General features: G+C 39.0%; 1 protein-coding gene across 2 annotated transcripts; it reads left to right on the top strand.

The window, feature by feature from the left end:
* On the top strand, positions 1–19,049 carry mybl1 (v-myb avian myeloblastosis viral oncogene homolog-like 1). Of its 2 annotated transcripts, XM_017716718.2 has the most exons (16): positions 1–417; positions 3,898–3,997; positions 5,366–5,437; positions 5,693–5,785; positions 7,166–7,386; positions 8,184–8,370; positions 8,962–9,036; positions 9,474–9,572; positions 11,112–11,342; positions 12,394–12,768; positions 12,873–13,012; positions 14,018–14,132; positions 14,265–14,375; positions 14,472–14,582; positions 15,171–15,353; positions 16,083–19,049. In XM_017716718.2, exons 1-16 carry the CDS (start codon positions 395–397, stop codon positions 16,206–16,208), a joined length of 2,262 nt encoding a protein of 753 aa, XP_017572207.1. In that variant the 5' UTR covers positions 1–394; the 3' UTR covers positions 16,209–19,049. The 2 variants fall into 2 exon arrangements, with proteins under 2 accessions (XP_017572207.1, XP_037389747.1); XM_037533850.1 differs by lacking the exon at positions 9,474–9,572.
* Positions 19,050–21,771: the final 2,722 nt, after the last annotated feature.

The raw sequence follows: 21,771 nt of genomic DNA, 5'->3' as shown, positions 1-21,771 counted from the left end.
GAGAGGCGGACGGTGATCCGGAGACAAGGCGGGCGAAAACACGCGCAGAGACGTGTTTACTTTCTGATCTCTGTCCGTTACCAGTGCGTGCTTTTCGGGAAAACCCAGAGGCGGCTGTTTCAGTGTTTCGGGAGTGTCCGTGCCGGACTGCGGGTGTTTGTTGGTCCGAATGGCAGATCAGTGAACGCACCAGTCTCACCACAGCGACTTTAATGGAGAAACACGGCGACTCGACACTTGCCTGACGAGCAGCCTGTGTCCGGATAAATGTCATTGTGCTCGATATCGGTGTGTATTCGGATCTCAGACGTGGCCGCAGCTGTGGATTAGATCTCTGACACTTTTTACTTTCGATAACAAGCAGCGCTGTCACTGGCTGAGCAGCAGAGCTGACATGGCCAACATGAAATCCCGCAGGTGAGAACTTGGTGGAGATCTTTGGGTCAGTGCTATAGATCTAAATATCAAACGTTCTCGTTGTTTGCAATGTGTGATGCTGTAGAGCGCTACGAGTATCTTAGGTTAGCTAACCTAACCTAGCCACCTCTCGTTTAACCATAGTTACAGTTACAGTAACCAGAATGGATCTTGACACGTTGTTTTAGACTCTAAGATCAAGACTGCGTTTCTGCCTCATAGAGTATTAGATTTAAAAGGTAGTTCGCAAGTGTGACATTGAGGTATTAATCTTAGAAAAGCATGATTTAAGTCAGCGTGGTGATTGGCACTAACGTTAGTTGTTGCTAAGTTGGTAACCACACATTAGCTTAGGGACAGTTCTGGCATTAGCTGGTTAGAAAGTTATATCTACTCTATTAGGTTAACTGTCTGGGTTTGCTTAGTTACAACTTTACTGCCAGTTCTGTTCAAACAGGCCTTTTCTTTTTCTCTTCAGCTTACTGGCGCTGTAACCTTCGCTAGTTGTGTCTAAGTGTATTGTCAGTCTGTTTAGGCTAGTTCAAAAGCTAGGTTAACAGTTAGCTTCGCGCTTCTAGCATAGAATTTAATGTAAATACGACAACTTAGCTGATCATGTCATTATTTATCCACGTTTTCGTACTAGTTACCTGCTCTTTTTTCTGTAAGAAGTGTTATAACCTAGTCATAGAGGAGGTAGCATGTCTTAGGAAAGTGTGTCTCACTGATAATGTAGCTAGTTAGCTTGCTAGATGTGAATTCTGAGTGAAATCTGTTGTTGAACTCTACACGAGTCTACTTATAGAGATGTATTTAAAATGAATTTATAGTCGATGGCGATGAAGATATACAGATATAGCCTGCTTTACGTTAGCTGAAACAGCTTGGCCTGAGCAGGAGTGTGTTGCTAATGTTATCTCGCTAGAAGAGCAGCAGTGAAGCTGTCACTGACCTGTCATCCTGCAACTGCTCATATCAGCAAGACCCTGATCAAAACTACAGATACCTCTTCAGGATTCAGACAGTTAGCTACTGTAGCTGGTTCACTGCAGGGAGCTATACGAGAATGATATATTCATACTATATATAGGTGAAAGTGTTTTAGATTATTATGGAAGACTACACACACACACACTGCACTGCACTAAATCCAGCTGAAAGGGCTCGATTATGCTTTCTTTAGATAAAACATGCAGTTTAGTTACTTCATTAAGTGTTGATGGGCTCAGAAAACCGTACTGCGACATTGCATTTATTACAGTAATGATAAATATCAGCATATTTCCCACCCCATGCATCTATACATCTTATAGCTCTTATAGTATTACTGTAGATGATGAGTTAAAAAGCTTCATTTACGCGTCAAGTGATCTGTATATGTAGTTCTAAAATGGAACTGCTGTTTATTTGTTTGTCTATCTTCATTCCATGGAGTTGTCATGGAGATACCACAGGAAAAAAACTCTTTGAAACCCTTAAGGAACCTTTAGGGTTCTCTAAAATAAATTAGCAGGTAGAGTAAGTATTCTAAGTAGATTAGATTTTAGATAGTAAAATATCAGAATGATCTGAATATGTGTTTCCAGATCCACTCCCTTGTAAAAAAAAAAAACAAACAAAAAATAGAAAATCGATTGTTTACTTACAGATACATTAAACACAGTGAATGTAGAGAATGGGAAGTGCTTAAAGAACAGCTAACATTATCCAAATAAGGCAGCAAAAATTATCGAATGAGAGAGATGGAGGTCTTGCTTGAAGAGCCTAAACACTCAAGCATTACGTAATTTATGGATGAATGCACAGCTCTGTGGTGTGTGAGTGTGTGTGCGTTTATCTTCTCTTGCCCCTTTCTGTGTGCCTCTCGAGGGGGGCCAGGGTTGAAGCTGTTTTTTTACTACAGTAGTTCAGGTTTGGATGCTGTTTTCAAGAGGAATCAAGTGTGCTTCAGATGTTAACATGGATGAAAGCCACTCATGTTTGTGTTCACAACACTTCAATACAGGATTTTCAATACAGAATCCCAAAATAAAAAAACGAATACATTGAATTTTAAAGCTGTAATATTAATATACCCCTCGCTCTTTTCAGAGGGTCTCTCTCTCTCTCTCTCTCTCTCTCTCTCTCTCTCTCTCTCTTTTTTTTTTTTTTTTTGGTGGAATCCACTTTCAATGATCAAAACCAGGCATCTGGGTGTGTCCTGTCGTATGTTGTATTATATATAGCTTAGTTGCACTGTTTTGTAAGAACACAGTTTAGCACATGCTAAATGAAATGTGTATTTTTCTGAGCCAAAACAATCTGTGTTCTGTATAGTTAGAGCTCTTAACACATAAAATATCAAAAAACAAAATGAACATTGACCTCAGTATCTGATCACACCAATAGTGTAAAGCATTTTTTGTGTGCTCTCTCCAGGCAGCTTTTCACTTTGATGTTTCACTACATTTTTTTGTTTCTTTAAGGAAACGTAATCTTAGTGGACAGATTTGAAAACTCTGGCTCGTCTGGCCGGCTGAGTACGCTCTGCCATTGGTTGAGCATCCGCTCCGCCTGCCTCCTGACTGAGTGATGTGAGCAGCTCACCTCTGGAGGAAAAAGAAGCCGTTTATTTCAGAGTCTCTCCTCACACTTTCCCAGAGGGGGAGCTTCAAGCTAAAATTCACTTGGCATGTTTCTAGACTGAAATACCTCTTTCATTGGGGGCATAACACTTGCAACCAATAGGAGGCCTTGTTTGGCCCAGAAACATGCCTAGTGGGATTTTGGATTTCCATATTTGTACCTTTTCAGGCAAACTTGGACTTTGGCCTACAGTTGCCTCTGAACAGCTCACAGAATAGGAGTGAGTGGAGTGCATGGAGGAACTATAATAGACAGATGAACATTTTTCGACAGCAAATCACTACATAAATACCCAAAATACCAACCACATTCTTCCAAAGCAAAGTCCTCAGTGAGAAAATGTAATAACTCACTGGTACGTCGAAGCTGACTATCTTAAACTATGGGCAAAATGCTTGTCGCTTTGCTTTTAGTACTGGACGAGTGCTTTGGTATGAAGTTTGCCCTCTGGTATCCCAGGACAACTCATCTCCTCAATACACAGTAGCGATTAAATACTCTGCAGCTCACTGTGTGGGGAACTGTTGCCAAGCAGCGAGGCATTCCTGTAGGCTGAAGTGCAGTGCATATTACTTCAGCCAGTTGCAAGAAAATACAGTGAAGTCATTTCAGTACGATTGTGAGTCAGTTGTGCAGAAACTGATGAGATAACATCTACAGAGCATGTTACAAATCTGTAAAACAATGGCAGGAACTGACAGTGTGCCATTTCCATATTTTCATACATCCATCAAGGCTCTGATAAACGGTGATTCACTTTAATGGACAACCACAAAAAATGTTTCTGATGATGATGCTGCGGATGATATATTTACAGATGTCTATCTCCCTTTCTTTGTTTTATCTCCGTCTCAGTGAGGATGAGGATGATGAGCGTCATTCTACAGACCCTGAAAGCAGAGACCCCAAGAACTCTAAGAAGATGCTCTGCAAAGTTAAATGGTCCAGAGAAGAGGTAATTGATGTATGCAGATTTCTTAATGGCATTTTTTGTGAATTAAAGTCTAATTGTTAGTATATTTGCATAGCACCAAAAAAGTTAATGCATAAAAAATTGACTTGATTAAAATGTTTACGTCATTTTCACACAAATAAAATCTATTTAACACAATGATTTCCTAATGTAAGTAAACTGCAAGTCATGTGTAATGTGTGTAATACAGTAGTGTGCAAAAATCAATCACCACCCTTCATTTTATATATTATATACTATATATCATTATATTTATATATATATATATATATATATATATATATATATATATATATATATATATATATATTTATCATTTTATATATTACATACTATATATCATGTCATTAATGCTGTCAGTACTTAAAGAATGTTGAACAACTACAATCGTCATTATAAAGGGAGCATTATTAATCCTGTTGAATTAGATTAAGTGGTAGTGCAGTTTGTGAAATGGTGAATAAAAAACATTGTAGGTATATTATAGTATTTTTATGTGTAGCACTACAGGTGCTTTTCTGTCTGTTCCAACTGATCAGATCTCAAAAAACAACATTATGATGCATATTGTGTATAATTGTAATGGGAGGGAGTGAGAAGGAGGCGGACGCATATGTGGAGAAAAGCGAGATTTATTGACGGCAAATCCAGAGTCATGGTCAAGACAGTCCAGGATCAGAGTGCCAACACGGAGAGCAGGAGGGACAGACATGACTTAAATAAACACAGACTGTAAACACACTACACGAGAATACATATCAAACAATACATTCAGCACAAACAGTACAAAAAAAGATCCGCACTAGACTAGGGAAAACACAGGGCTCAAATACAAACAGGAATAACGAGGGTTCACAAGACACGGGTGGAAAACAGGTGGGAACAATCAAGGGCGGAGTCAAGAAACAAGGGGGCAGAACCGGGAAGAAACAAAAGAAAGAAGCACATGGACATGCAAACAAATGCACATGGAAGATTGGGAGGGGCCAATCATGACAATAATGAAAATGTCTTGGGGTATCATAAGATAATATTTTTGTCATATCCGTCTCCACTACTGAATATTGAAATATACAGTAGTTTATCGTATCCAAGTGAAAATGATGTACACATTTGAATCAAGGTGTGATTCAAATTCAGTGGATTCATTTTCATCATTTCAGTTTTTCATCACACATTGAAGACTGCAGTTAATCATATTAAGTAAGAGCTGGGAAACTCCCTGACATTCCATAGTGAAAAATGTGGCTGAGCCATCATCCTTCCTGAAGTACTGCTAACGCTCCTGATGAAGTAGGCTAGTTGTTTTAGGAAAGGGACTCTTCATGACTGTGTTCATTCTGTTCCCAGGACGAGAGGCTTAAGAAGCTTGTTGAGCAGCATGGCACTGATGCATGGAAATTAATCGCTAATTATTTCCCAGTAAGTAAAAAAAATTCCCATAAAGCTTTTTTGAAAGTATGTAAAATAACATTTTAATCATTTTAAGAATAGTTTGGTGGTTGTGAGTAAGTGTAGTATAACATGCAACTGAATGCATTAGATAGAAGTTGAACTATATTACTACAATAGGTCAAAGCGGCATTATTATATTATTAAAATAGATTAAAGAAGTGTATTATAGTGTGTGCTAGCTGGAGGTGCTGAGCTTAGATTTTATTTGTTTCTCTTTGACAGACGAGGACAGAAGGCCAGTGTCAGCACCGCTGGCAGAAGGTCCTCAACCCAGAGCTGGTGAAAGGGCCATGGACAAAAGAGGAGGATCAGAGGGTAAGATGAGCTGGGCGTTCACCAAAATAAGAATGGCAGAGGAGGTGTGCAGTGTAAAATAATGACTTTTGAATGTGACTTAGACCACACAAGTACATATCCAAGACATTACTACAATAAAGAGTCTTATGTAAAGCTGAGGCTTAGGCTTGTGGATTTTGCCTAAAACTGTTATAATTGAGCAAAATTGACCTTTCCATGTTCCACTTTCAAATGTGTGCTTAAATAGTGGTTATGAAGTTGGACAAGCTTTACAAATGCTACAGAATGTAATCAGAGTTTTTAGGGACAAACATTTGATGTTCAAAGTAGAATGTTGACCAGCTTTGACTGTTTCAGACTTATTGCTAGGTAATTTTACGTTGTAGCTCACAACACTCCTGAAACATGGCTGAAGTCAATCCAAAGTATTATTTGGATGGGATTCCTTTTACTCAGTCATTAGAATTGTCATTAGCTTGGAAATAGCCTGCAATATTGCCATTTTTTGACAATACGTGATGGTTTGATCTGAGTCACAATACAATTACATACACTATGCTTTGTTAAAATTAGAAGGAGTGTCATTACTGAATGAGACTAAAATATGTCGGTGTGCTGCTGCGAGTTGCCCTGTTAAGCCCAAAATAATAATTTAAAAGTCAGACTTGTCAGATCAGATTTCATTAAAGTTTTTTAAAACCATGTCATACGTCCTTACTTATTAAAGTCACTCATACAGGCTCAAAAAGAAGGTCCAGCTCCATGTTTATGTCTCAAATGCAAAATCAACATTATACTATGTTGGATATGATGACAACAGAAGATAATTCACTCACATCCTCATAAGACACGTCCTTCACCAAGTTTTGTTTGACTTCTCTTTGAATACTTTTTCAATAATAGCTTTTGGCTTGTGTGTCCTGTATCTCCCTTAAATGCAGTTTATTTACAGTGCTGAGACAGTAAGATCTGCTCAGTGTTTCAGTGTTTCCTTAGAGTATACATGTGGTAATGGTCACATATTCAGTGTGATACTCACTCTGTTCTATAATAAAGACCTAAACCCTATGAGGTGCCAGTTACCCTGGGTAAGCACTGATTAGGACCAAATGGCTTAGAAATGAAGTAATGCATTTCCTGCATGATAATAGCATGACATCAGTGCTTAAAGAATCCCGTGAATGCTGGTTCAGTATTCAAACCCTACTGGAGATTTATGTGATGTTCCATTTTACTACATTTACCTTGTTTTTAATCCCTTTAAAATATCTTAAATTTTATTTAAGGGAGGCTGAAGCTACTTGAAATCCTGAAATGTGTCTATTTTCTTTCATTCAGCATGTTACCAAAATGAATGAACTAATTTATTTCTCCCTTATTTGGTTTGTGTCTACACAGGTGATAGAGCTGGTGCATAAGTATGGCCCCAAGCGATGGTCAGTAATTGCAAAGCACCTGCAGGGCCGCATAGGAAAGCAGTGTCGGGAGCGCTGGCACAACCACCTTAACCCAGAGGTGAAGAAGTCCTCTTGGACCCAGGAAGAGGACCGTATCATCTATGAGGCACACAAACGCCTTGGCAACCGCTGGGCTGAGATTTCAAAGCTGCTACCTGGAAGGTACAATGTTCTGTGTAAAAGTAGTTTTCATTTTGTGTCAGAGAATAACGGGACTATCCATTCCATGTAAGGGACAACATGCTCTTGGTATAAAAGCATACTTTTTTTGGTTACTGAAGTTAATGTTATGGTCAGGTTTAGTGTTAGACCTAGAAGATTGTTATTAAATGTCACATACAGTATATCTAATACATATGGGATGTATTTATCATTGCATACCGGCACTTGCATATGTGGATCATTCTGCCAAACTGGTTCAAAGTCAGGCCTTTTAACTGAGTTGACCTTCAGATTAAAATCGTTTTCCTTTAAGTGACATTTTTTTCAGAACAATGGCATCTAACTGCTCACCATGTGGCCATGAGGGACAGGGATGCAGCCTCACCTTCTGCTCTAAAATACATGTTGGTGTGTGGCTAAAACAAGGCTCAGCCTACCAACTAAAACTGTGGGACAGCATAAAAAATAAAATGTAAAAAGTTTTTATTAAAAAAATGTAACTCATGATAAATCTGAATAATTCAACTTCAATTTAAAAGAAATCAGTAGGATATTTTATTACTATCTGTTTTAATGTGTTGGGTTAAATATAACATAATAAAATTCAACTTTTGGTTGCCCTGATTCACAGTTTAAAAAGATGGTGATGTGCTTTTTTGAACGTTTGACTGTGGTTTTAATCAGACATTAGTATCTCACTGTGGTGAATTTCATTCTAACAAGGTAAAAAAAACAGTAATATGTATTTTCACCCCATTCACATAACACTTTACACATTACTTTTTTACATTTTACAGGACCGACAACTCCATTAAGAACCACTGGAACTCCACCATGCGTAGGAAGGTGGAACAGGAGGGCTATCTGCAGGAGGGCAACAGGAGCTTCACCAGTGAGCAGCCTATGAAGAGACGACACAAAGCCTGCCACAGTGTGGAGCAGCAACACAGCCACAGCCAGCTGCTCATGAATGACCAGTCCCAGGTAATGATGCCTTCAATGTCCTTTAGTAGCAGTTTACCAATATACTGGATCAGATTTCAGTCATATATGATCAATGCACATGTGATACTGATGTTTAGTTTTGATTGTTAAAAATTGTAACAGTCAGTTTTGTACACATTGTAAAACAATATAATTGACAACTTTAAAATTTAAAATTCTAATTTCTAATTCTAATAAAAAGAGTGTTGGTCTCTGGCATCTGTACTGTGATATCTTAGCCTTGACAGTATGTTGATGTAATTTGCATTTGTTTATGTACTCATAGAGGATTGGTACTCACTTTTGACGAACACGAAGTTCAGATATCATGTTGAAAAAGCATTTATGTTATGTTAGTTAGGACTAAACATATTAATACTTTAACATATTCTGAAACATCACATTTCTAGGCACCACTGCACTTAATTTATGGCGGAAGATAAATTTAATTTTTGGATTATTAAACCCACATGTGGTTGGAGTGTGTGTACATTTAAGAGCAATAATTTAACAACCTGGAAAGCACTCAATTTGTGGTTGAATCACTGATGAATAAGGGCCATTGTGCATTTTTATTTGCTCCACATGTAGCTGGCTGGATACTCGTATGGCTCTGTGAGTGGGCAGTGCATGGACAGCGTCACAGAGGGCTCCAGCTTCATGTCGGTGAGTGCTGCTATGAGTGTGGAAGTTTTGTGCTGTCCTCTTCTTGGGTTTGTTCTGTGTTATTTCCCTCCTTCAGAGGCCTGTCCCTCTTTTCTGTCAATTGAAGAATTGACTCAGCAGTCTGTGTTGTGTGTCTGAACTGCATGCGTGTGCTGATGTTCTAAGAATTGCTCTTCTGAATTGCACCGTGGTTATTTTGCAGATCTGTCGTTTGGCCTATATAAAATGTGCTCTAAATGTATAATTCTGCTCTTTTACTAGAATTATTGTAAAATTAGCTTGATTTGAAAAATATGAGAATCTATTCCAAGTAATACCCGGTGGAATTTGGGATCAGAGCCAATGAAGTGTTTGTTGTTCTGCCAGTAAACTCGTTGTCTCCGTCTCTTCTCCCGTCTCTTCCTTCTCTTCTTTTCCTCCCGGTTCCTCTCCCACAGCCGTGCCATGACGATCCCGACAAAGAGCAGCGAATTAAGGAGCTAGAGCTGCTGCTTATGTCGGCTGAGAATGAAGTCAGAAGACAGTCCGGCCCTCGTGTAAGAACCGCTGTGTGTGCGCGTAGAGTAGAGTGTGCTGTAGGCTTCACTAGCTCTTCCATTATCTCCCTCACCCACCCCCCAACCCCTTCCCTCAACAGCTGCGCTTGGTGACCCCAGCTTACCCCCGCTGCTACCCCACCTGATAGTGGCCTGCTGTCAGTAACTACATCCTAGTGCACAGCATGAGAGCGCCTGATGAAGAAAACTCGCTTGGAAGAGATTGCTTTCATCATTGTTAAAACGTGTTTTTATGCTTTATTTTCCTTCTATGCTTTGTAAATTGGCAATAGTGGTTGCCGGTTTGTTTGTTTTATTTATTTGAGTCATCTCCAAAAGGTAAACTTTAAAGGGCCTGTATTATGGATAATCAGAATTTCTTAACTTTTATTTGACTTAAGAGAGTTTGATTTAGTATGTAAAGTTTTAAAGCACACCATTCACTGCCAGTCAGTAAAATAGCCATGCTGAATGCATCATTTTTGTGATGTCATAACATTTACAAATATCCACATATTCAGTCTACATCCGTTTAACTCATCATATTCTCATTGAAGTTATAAGGAGTGTTACAGATTGGACTGCTTTTTGAATGAGACACAGTACAGGGCACCCTGCCAGAACAGAGATAAATTGCACGTATCAGTCTTAAAGGCACAGTAACAGCAAACAGCTAGTGTAGTTGTATGCAAAAATGTGGGCACCCCTGGTCAATCTACATTTAATTTTAATGTGAAAATAATAAGTTGAAATATTGTCTGCGGAGAACGTTTTGAAGCACCATAACTGGTTATTTTGAAAATTAAGTAAAACATAAAATGTGACCTGTGTAGAAGTTATGACATATCTTATTTTTTTTTCTCTTATATGTTTAACTAAGCTATATATATATATGTAAGTTATATGCTAAAGTTGAAAATGTCATATTTAAGGTTGTTCTTGTAGAGAACGTGCTACCTAATTTTCTTTCAAAAAAATTAACAAAACATGTCATTTGACCAAGTGTGTTCAAACATCTGCATACAACTGTATAATTATAAAGGTTATAGAAATATTGCAAAGTAGTGAAAATGTAAAAATTAATTACGGCTGTTTCCAGTATATAAACTCACGGAAATATATCTAGAAAGTGGACAGAAATGACAAGAGAAATATAGGATGTTGCCCCATTTAATGCATTTTATATGTTAATTCTTCCCTATTTTGTATGTTTTCAGAGTTTTAAGAGTAAAGTCTAACTCTTTTAACAGTTTGAACAGGTGAAACATTGCCTTAATTGCCTTAATGTTGAAATTAATTAATTGCTAGGCCAGGCAAGCTTCTCTTTTATAGATAACTGATTACTGGTTGGCATCTGCTGACTCTGCTGTCAGACTTTACTCACTGACCTGTACACCACTTTGTTACTTTCCCCTTTACCTACCTTTTCATCATCCTGAGCCTCATTGCTGCTCATCATTCTTATCACTGCTTGTCGCCTAGTTCTAGACTGTGTTTAAAACTCACTTGTCTGATTCGCAATGGTTTGCTTCTCTTCAGAACCCAGAGAGTTACTCCAGCTGGTCAGACAGTCTGGCAGATGACACTGTGACCACCACTGGCAGTCTGGAGGAAGGCAGCGTGGAGCTCTGTCGTGCGGAGGAAACTCATGCACAGCCCATTCCGCTGCACGTCTCTCCTAGCAAGTTCCTGGCGGTGGAAGCTAGCGCTGTGCTGTCCACTCTGCAGACCATTCCTGAGTTTGCAGAAACCATGGAGCTCATTGACTCGGTGAGTGGAAGATATACCGTGGACCACTAAGCCTATAAAATTAAGTATGCTGTTTCTATAGTAGAAATAGTAGGAATACCAAAGAGAGCAACAGGGAGTGAAAGCTTGTACCCACTATTTGCCTTGATATTATTTGAAATTTTTGCTAGGGGTGTAAGTCCCTCACATTCAAATGATTCAGTTAGATTACACATCTTATGTAACAGTTCAATGCTTCAATGTTCAATGTCTCAAAATGTACCCTTATTCAATTTCATATGGTTTATTTTAGCACCAATTTGGAATTCCAACTACATTAATGTGAGTGGAGGGACTGTTTAGACAGTAGCAGTTTTATACAATACAGCAAGTGTTGTTTAAAAAATACATTTTAAACCAGCCATTTTATTTTAGCCAAAATGTTTTTATTGATTCTGAATCAATTCCAGAATTAATGCAATTGAACTACCACTTTCAGATCAAATGCATTATAATGCATTGAGGTCCACTTTTGACATTTGTGTTGGTTTATAAATAAAAATTAATCATATTTTCTTCATGACCAATCTTAAAGTGTCTCTTCATCTTTTAGACTTGAGCAAGCTGTTGTTAATGTGCATTTAAGATTGACATACGTAAGAGAGCTCTGTTTTGATTGACTGCCCTGTATTATACTTCAATGAAAAAGCAATCTGGCCTGAATTACGCAAGAATGGGTGAAGTTAAACTGCTGTAGACAGAAAAATAAAAAGTAAATGTGTCACGCAGCACACCAAACTCATTCAATAAAGATAAAACAATCAGGAAAAGTCAGTTTTGTATGATATGAGTCATTTAAATTCCAAAGAATGCCTTTTATGTATATAAATAGCATTGACATGGTCTAAAAAAACAATCATTTATGAGTTATTTTCCGTAACATATTATTACCAGAGAAGATTGACTATTAGTTTTTGTGTTTTTATGCACTGCACATTATGTTATAGTTAATACATCAGAAGCCTCAAGTCTGGTGAAGTTATTATTGGGATGATGAATACGTTATCAACTGTAAATGTATCTGTCTCTGCAGGATCCCACAGCCTGGAGTGAGGTGGCTAGTTTTGACCTGTCTGAGGCTGTGAGTCCTCCTAAACCTCTCGGCCTTGGTGGGGCATACCCAGCTCCGGAGAGCAGTGCAGAGGTTGTTGGATACCACCTCAACGGCCTTGCTGTCCAAGATATCAACAGGCCACTAGTTGGAGCTGGGCAGGGAAAGACTGTTGCTCATACCACTCGGCCCGCTAGCAAATTCAGCTCCCCACCATCATCTGTGCCAAGAAAGCAGGCAAGAGAATGCGGAGACCAGTCGCCCACCACCGACAGAAACTGTGGTTCGTTTAGAGACACCACCAGCAGCTCACCCAAAGGCACACCAGTGAAAGGGTTACCGTTCTCTCCCTCCCAGGTATGCAATGCCAACTACAGGAAAACCACAGCTGTCTAACTGTGCTGATTTATTTCTGTTTCACCCACATGTGGCTTTTGGCCTTGTATCTACTTTCACTGCAGTTCTTCAACATATCTGGGACTGAGCATTTGAACCTGGACAATCCTGCACTTACGTCCACTCCAGTGTGTGGGCAGAAATGCTTCCTTAACACGCCACACCAGAGGGAAACCACACCCAAACACCAGAAGGAGAATGCTGGGTAATGGTCCTCTCTAAACTGACCCTCCTGGTCTTTTTGAAAGGGTAGTTCATGCATATGTATTCAGCAAGACATATTTTGTGGTCAGTCTTTGTTTCTTTAGTTTTGCAGTCAAGCTACAAGGCTAATTTGGCTAACATGCAGTAGAAGCTAGCAAACTGCATTGTTAACAGCTGCACTGAGTTACATAATCTCACACAGACTTTCTTATGTGTATTTTCAGATACAATATGACATAAATCTTTAAATAATAAATCTATAAATTTATCTGTATAAATGTACTTCTTCTATAGCTGTGCAATGTACTTTTGTCCATTTGATAGATAACCTGTCACACAGTGTCACAAACCATATTAGCCAATGGATTACTTGATTTTAGAACAAATGAATCAAGCATAGCGTTAGTTCAGACAGGCCACAAAGTCTAGCACAGCCCACAATCAACCGCTGTTATTAGCTAATCTCAATCAGATGACAACTTAGCTGATTGCCGGCTGTGCATACCCATTGGGTATATTCACCAACACACTTATTTAAGCTGCTTTAACTTGCCCATTGTCGCTGCTTTGTCTGCAGCCACTTTGCAACCTGCTTCCGCCTCATCTCCTCCCTGCTGTTTCTGATTTGTTCAAGGTTATTTGTTGTTATTGATGCCTGCTCTGTTTTCCTCCCTAAGATGGGTCATTCTGCTGCTCTCCCTGCCTTAGGCTTTCCATGTACGCATGTGGAAGGGCAGGGAGGTCCCATAACAGAGCCATACTGCCAAATATAACTTACTGCAAATGGAAATAAAATATTTTTTTGACAAAGTGGTCCTGACTAAAATGCAATTTACACAACTGTGTGATTTAGGCATCATGTTTGTGTAGTGCTACTGTGTGTACAAGCTTCTATTACTTGTTAGGCACATTAGTGTCATAGTTCCAGAGCAAAGCTACAGATCTCCAAACAACAAATGTTTTGATCGTGCATTGTGTACAGTAATAAAACTTGTAATCTGCTCAGTTTCAGAACCCCCAAGATCCGTAAATCCATAATGGTCCACACCCCGAGGACACCCACTCCTTTCAAAAATGCCCTGGCAGCTCAGGAGAAGATGCATGGGCCCTTAAAAATTGTGGTAAGTGTATCTAAAAAAGGCCAGTGCCTCTGTGGCTTTTTGCCCTAATTCTCCATATACTGTACCTGTCTGTAATTTCCACCACTATTCAGAGTATGAATAATAAGAAAGTGTGTTTTCTGTTGCATACAGCCGCAGCCACTGGCTTTCCTGGAAGAAGACATCAGAGAAGTGTTGAGGGAGGAAACGGGTTCAGATATCTTCACTCAAAGACATACTCACTCTGAACACAGGGCTTATGAGGTACAGTATCAATGCATTTCTTATTAATTAATTGATTAGTTAATTATTAAGTGTTTGTGTCAGATTGCTCGTACTAATTTTTGGGGTGTTTTCTAGATGGAAGTTCCTGCCAGAAAGGTGAGGAAGTCCTTGTTGTTGGACAGCTGGGGGAAGGAATGCCTCGGTGTGCAGCTATTCACTCAGCAGCAGATCAGCACTAATGCTCAAGTAAGGACACCGATCATATTCTCTTCTGATGTCTTAGGCCTTCTTAAGCCCTATTCTAGATGTATTAGTTTTACTTGGGGAGTTGCTATAATGTAAGTGATCACTGGCTACTTTTAATCCACTTTGAATCTTTCACAATAATAATTCTAGAGTGAATGGCCTTCTGAAGTTGGCTAAAAACCAGAGCTTCCTCACTAATAGGAGTCCTGTTCAAAGTGACCTCATGCCTTATTCACTGATGTAACCAAAAACATGTTAATAGACTGTGTGCCACAGTGTTATTGTGTTTTGCCTGTTTTATAAAACACATACATCCAGGCCATGATGTTACAGTCTGAAAATGACATACAATATCATCTACAAATTGGCGTTTACGCAACCTCCTCTGTTAAAATTACTCCAACTACTCCAGCTCCAAAAGTTCTTTATTGTAGGATTGTTTTTTATGTTGTTTTTTTTTTGGTACAATCATTGCGCTATCTATATTCTCTAAAAGACCTTTAGTAAACTCTTCCCTTACTGCTCTTTGTTAGATTATTTTTTGGGCGTGCATTATTTTCATTGTGCTGACTCTTTCTCTTACCCCAGTCTCTTAATGATGGGTTGTTGAGCAGCACTCTGCTGCTGCCCCCTCTGGCTGAGGGAGAGAAGCTCACCTGCTCTCCTGGCTCAGTAAAGGAGGACGCCTACCCTCTTATCTATCCCCTCAGCCCCCAGGCGAAAAAAGAGCTTCATGCACACAGGAACCCCGCCTACCAAACCTCTACTCAGGTACTATGCCTTTCAATTGCTTAGAACCTTTAGAAGAATGGTCAAGGAGTGGCTACTAGTAGTTGACATCAGTATACTATACACTCTGTTCTGAAATGCTTTAATGCTTAAAAGCCATAGAAGTCATGATAGTCGCCGTAAAATAGGTAAGTTGTCATTTTATGTGAATTATTGTTCACTTTTGTTTAAACTCCAGATTCCAAACTTTCACTTGATTCCACACCTATGTTTGTAACCAATGGATGAAATGTACTGATGTATGTACAAAGAAAGAAAAAAAATGTTTTATCCTGTTTTTTTTTTCTCTTTCTGGACAACAAAGCAAGCAGAACAGCAGAACTAGTGCAGACTCAGACCTGTTGAGACAGAATGTAAATGTGATTCAGTTTGGAACAACTGATTATAATATGTAATTATAATATATAATTACATGATTAAATTTACTTTAGTAAAGCAAAACTTTAACTGTAGACTCCTAAGAGTGAAAGGAATAACCCAGTGTTTTTTGAAGCAACTGTGCATTGACTTTTATTATAAATTTGTTTTGATGCGACATACTTTCTGTTTAGATAAACACAGAAATTATCCCATAATGCAACTGACTGTACAGTAAAGATGTGTCAGATAGAGAAGAGGTTGCAAAAAAGCAGAAGTATATCTTTAAAACTATTGATACTAATCAAATGTTCTTAAAAAATAAAACATTCCTAATCCTTACTGATCTTGCAGGCAAGCAGGGAGTGGGAGGCAGTGGTGTTTGGGAAGACGGAGGACCAGCTGATCATGACAGAGCAGGCCAGGCGCTACCTGACCTCGTCCCAGCTGCCCTGCACTCCGAGAGCGCTGGTCCTGTAAGCTCTGGCTCCGCAATGCTCCATTTCAGCAACCGTTCCTGCCCCGTCCCCGCGTTTCACCTTTAGACAATCTGGCATAGGAAACTAAACGCCCACCTCTTTTGTATATATTCACTAAAGACTTACTTATATGACAGTGTATTGCAGAATAGGCTGCCTTAACACACGAAGAAGCACGGTAGAGACTTGGCTTTGATTCTGGAGATGTAGACACAGCTGGGTTTGTGACTAAAAGAACATGACCTGTTTACCTGTTAGGATTACACTTTTAGCATCTACAGTAGTTGTAGATTTGCTGACCTAGGTCAAGGCATTTGAACAGACATTTCATATCATATAACTTTTTAGGCGTAGACAACGTCATGAGAGACAGTTTTGAGTATTACATTGGTGGAAGGGAATTAAACCCTTTTTAATGGTTTGTCTCTGCTGATCTATCTGTGCTGCGCCCATAAATGGTTGCTAGGTTCGACAAGCTTTACAAAATTGCCATTAGAAAAATGCCATTTACCCTAATAGCTACATAGTGTTGAGTTTCCAGTTTAAAATGTTAGAGTTATTAGAGGTAATTGAAACTAGACAGGTAAAAGACAAGTTAGCTTGGTTACATGACAAAATACATGTAGTCTATACTAACACTGGGAACGCATGCAAAATAAATACAATTTAAAGTGAATAACACTTCACAATTTAAAAAACTACAGTTTCAATCACATTGTGATTTCCATAACTCTTGTTCAACCTAGCAGCAGTTGCTACAACAGTATACATTTGTGGGTGAAGCATGTACAGGTCGGTTGTTTTTTATTAATATAAGAGAAAAAGCATTTTTTATTGATTTTGCTCTAATGTTAATGCCAGACAACCAAGGTACAAACAAAAAAATATTTAGGGTGCAGTTCCTGAAGTTGGCTCATACCAGCCTGTCTTCCAGGTTTTTAGCTTGTTTGTTTTTAGAGAATTTTTATTACCAACATGGCGTCTTAAGGATTGGAGAGCACTGGCAGTGTTGCACTACTGATTGTGGTTGTGTGTAAAGGAGAGGAGCTCGGAGAAGGAACTGGATAGCACTTGCAATGTGATTGTTTCGGCCTGAAACCGTAACAAGAAGGCTCTGCTCCGTTTATGCGGATGACACTCACTGAATGTATTGTACAGCATTTATCCGCGAAGTAGCGTCAAAAGGAAGGGTACCTCGTTTTGTTTTTTATTTTTGGCTTTTAATTTATTTTCTACTGTAAAACTAGAGTTGTTGAGATGTTTATTGAACACCTGGACCGTCCAGTTTCAGAAAAACATAAAAAAACACAACTAAAACAACAACAAAAAACAAACCTACCTTTTTGTTGACGGACACAGCTGTGACTGCAGCCTAAACGAATAGCATCTTAGCTGCTTTAGTCAATCTTACCATAAATCATGTTTTGGTACTGATTTTTTAATTATTTTTTTTAAGGTGCAGTCTAGCAGAAGTTACACATTCCAAGACATTCACATTCTTGGCAAAGTGGATTTCTCTCTTCATTTAGGGCTGTAGGTTGTATTTATTAAATCTCTACTAATTTATTTATTGCAAAGATATAAAGAGAATCTTTAATTTTATTTTCCGTCTTGTCGAGAAAAAGGATTTTGGCTACCTTCCATCACACATTTTTCAAAAAAAAAAAGAAAGAAAACATGTTAATGACAAACTGCCACTAATTGTTCTTTTCTGATTGGTTTAAAAAGCAGAAAATCATCTCCACAGTTGTATCTCTGTTGAGTTCAAACCAGTTTAAATACAGGTAGCAGCATTCAGCCTCCAAAATGTTTAACGTAGGCAAATTGCACTTTTTAAATGTTTAAATGTTGGTTTGTTTTCAGTCTGTGTTTTTCCCCTTGTAAAGTCCCCCTGTAGTGTTTGTGAGTTTTGTTTTTTTTTTAATTATGATTTTTTTTTGATGGTAGAGGTGGTGGCTGAATGTTTCTTTAAAAAAAATGAAACACTGACTTAGGATGGCATCTAAATACGAACAAATAAGAGTTCCTCTCTCTCACTCAGTACTTCTACTGGTGAAATCGAAAGCGAGCTGCTACTGAGAAACACAAATGAAGAGGCCATACTAATAGATAGAAACACAAGCACAGTCCTTTCGAGATGTAGGATGTATTGTTTTCGTATATATTGAATTTGAAGGCTGGTATCGAAGGTGACCCTTGTGAAACTGTTACAGTAGAGCATTTGTCAGACCAGTGTTTTCTACTGCGCATTTGAAATTATCCGGTAGTATTAGAGGTTACTGAAGGTGTCTGCATTAAGGCATTTTAATTAAAAGCAAGAGTTGGTGAAATGCACAGAGCTTGTTTAATTAATTAACTCAGTTGTTTATTTCAACACAAGGACTCAAGCACCAATTTATCTTTCAATAATTAATCGCAAGGTCTGTGTTCTTAAATCACCAAGATATTCACCATGTTTTATAGCATAAGATTGAATATTATTTAATGTAACAATGCAGGTAACAGCTAAAAAAGCATTTTTGATTTGTTCGAAGTCTTTGGTTTGATGTGTCTATGTACATTTTTGTCACGTTTTTAATGTAGGTGTATATAAAAATTCTATTTTCTAACGCTCAACCACCTAATCGTAGGTTTTGAGGGAAGTAAGTACATGTAGCAGTTTAAAAACAGTGCATGAAACGCAATACATTCACATCCCACTTGCATTTTCACAAGAAGTTCAAACATGACAATATTTTGCTCGTCATCTATTGCCTGCCTTTCTGAATCCTGCCAATAACCATATGTGACTCTTGTACTTATTGAAATAAAAAGAAAATAAAATAAAACGCTTTGTTCATTATGCTGTGGTCTCAGTCCTGCTCACATATGATTTCTCTCAAGCCTGTGTTTATAGCAGATTCAGTAGCCAGGAGTGCTATACTCAGGCCATCATTAATCCATATGCATACGTCTCTTAAAGCATTAATTTGACCAAAAATCTAATTTGCACAAATTTCCTCTTATGCCCAGTGTAGTTATTCAACCAAGACTTGTTTAATGTCTGAGCTTCGCTTCTTTGCCCTTGCACTGAAGACATGAGGCAAGTTAAACTAGTAATTAGCTAATCATAGAAACATGCATTAGCATCTTGCAAACTATAGGCCTAAACCATTACATGCTTGTCTTAAACCAAGTTGAGTTGTTAAGCTAATCTAAAGATCACTTAAAAACTCAACTTGGTGTGAGGCAAGTGTAGCTAATAACTAGCTAATAAGAAATACAATATTAAGGTAGCATCTTTAGCATTGTGCATCTGCCAGCCTAAACCATCACATACTCACGTCATTGAGTTGCTCAGTGGCATCGAATAGATTGGCTTTTGTGATTTATGGCACTGTATACCCTACTGTCATCTAAAAAAATGGTCTAAAGTACAGACAAAAATCCTGCTTCAAGATGGCTGGTGCATTCAGTTATGTGAGGTCTCATTGTCCATTTGTATAGATTACAGTGAGATACAGTCAGAAACCACATAAACAAGACTGTTTGAAACAAATGTGATGATTTAGGCATGCAGTTTGGCACAAACCTGGTAGCATAAGCTTCTTTTGCAGGATAGCTATGTTAGCCTTGTAGCCTCCATGCAGAACTGAAGGATCAAAATGTGTTGGTTGATTGACGGCATGGGATGAATGGAGGAGATTGTTTAAATTCGATTTTTTGCCAAACCTTTCCTTTAAAATGAACAAATTGTGGCCATGGCACTTAGTATCTTTACTTGCATGGCCTCATTCATGTCATAACCAGATTCAACATCTTTGTCAGTGGAGTCCTGTTCCCCTCTTTGGTGCTATCTGAAAGCCAGGTGTTAATGGCAGGAGTGCAGGTGGAGTATGTGGAGCTGACTGCTGAACTTTTGTCTGTGGACTTTGTGAGTTTGCTGTCATGTCAGCCTGGGGTCTGCGGACACGCGCCCTTTCTGAACAAGAGGCCCCTCTGCAGGTCAGCTGCTCTGGCTAAAGAGGCCCACTCGCCCATGAAATAATGTCTTTTGGTTCCATTGTTCCCTGAGTCTGTTAGTTTTACAGGCCCATTCACTCAATTGCCCCCAAATGGAGGGGGCACAAGGCCCCACTGACATGCCTTCTGCTGCCTAGGGCCATTACAAGCCGATGGCACATGTGCTCTAAATCATTTCTTCTTCTGACTCAGAGAAGCTGTGCTATTGTGGACCAACACTGGCTGAGATGTCAAAGGGCCTGTTGGCTCTGTGCTTGGGTTGGTGTTTTTGGACAGTATGGCCTTGAAGGCACGCTGGCTAAGACCAAAACAAACACCTGTTGTCTAACATTGATGTGTATACTCAGATGGGGTCAGCTGAATGATGACGGCAACATGTATGGTTATAAAATGATCTTAAAGGGCCTGTATTATGGAAAACTGAATTTTGCTCAATTCTTCGATTGATTTAATTTTATTTTAAAAGCTTAAAAAAGGTAATATATAGTATATATAGAAAATAAGCTTAAAAAAACAGCCCATTTTGAATGAATTGTTTTTGTGACGTCACAGAAAAACAAATTTATATATGTTGACCTATTCATTTATGGCCCTATTATTTTTGAACGCAGTACAGCACAGCCAATCAGAACAGAGGTATTTACATGTATATCTTAAAGGCACAGTAACAAAACCAGCCTTGTCAATGATGAGGAATAAAAAGATATCAGAAACACTCATGAAGAAATGAAGCGCAACATAAAATCACATGAAGGAAACATGCAGGATAGGGCCCTTTAAAGGAACAGGCAACCTGTTGACATGAAATTCACTTATAAGCCAGTTGCCTCTGTTAAAGAATAGTGCTGCTTTAGTCTTCATGTCATGTTTTATGCAGAGATGCAATAATGAAAAAGTCACATCACTCAGATAACGCTTCCCTTTGAAGATGTAAACAATTATGCATCACCCCTTGTTTAGAAATGTGCGTGTGTATGTGTGCGTTTAGAGGTGTCCCAACACGGCATGTGGCGGGTTGCAAACTCATCCCCGTGAAGCCCCTCCCCCAAGTGCCTGCGTGCACACTGCCAGCCTTTGTGTGTGCCAGACAGCAGATGGTAGGCCATTATAGCAATGACAGCCCCAGTCATCTGGCAGGCACCCCCAGTACAGGCCCTGGTTGAGCGGGAAAGCCAGGGCGAGGTGTTCTGAAGGCCTTCCCTGCCTGCACGCTTATATAGGTCAGAGTTTCCATTGGCCCACACAAGAGCCACTGCTGTGAGTCTGGACATTAGAGACAGTCCGGGCGCATAACTACAGAGTGCTTGAGCACAGAGGAGGAAGCCATGAATAAATGCAGCAGGGCGTGGAGCAGGCGCCTGACAGGCATTGGAAAAGGTTACAGATATTAAAGAAAAAAAAAACACAACAGCCACACTGTCAGTCCATGACGATGACATGATGTGTGATCCGTAACAGATGTGGATTAACCCCTTAAACTCCAGGCTTATTATTATTTATTTGTTAAGGTTCAGGCTTTTTATCCAGTAACCACTATGAATTATTTGAAAATTGCTGTGAAA

The sequence above is a fragment of the Pygocentrus nattereri genome, chromosome 24, assembly GCF_015220715.1.
Source record: "Pygocentrus nattereri isolate fPygNat1 chromosome 24, fPygNat1.pri, whole genome shotgun sequence".
NCBI lineage: Eukaryota > Metazoa > Chordata > Actinopteri > Characiformes > Serrasalmidae > Pygocentrus > Pygocentrus nattereri.
This window is presented reverse-complemented; position numbering and strand designations above follow the sequence as displayed.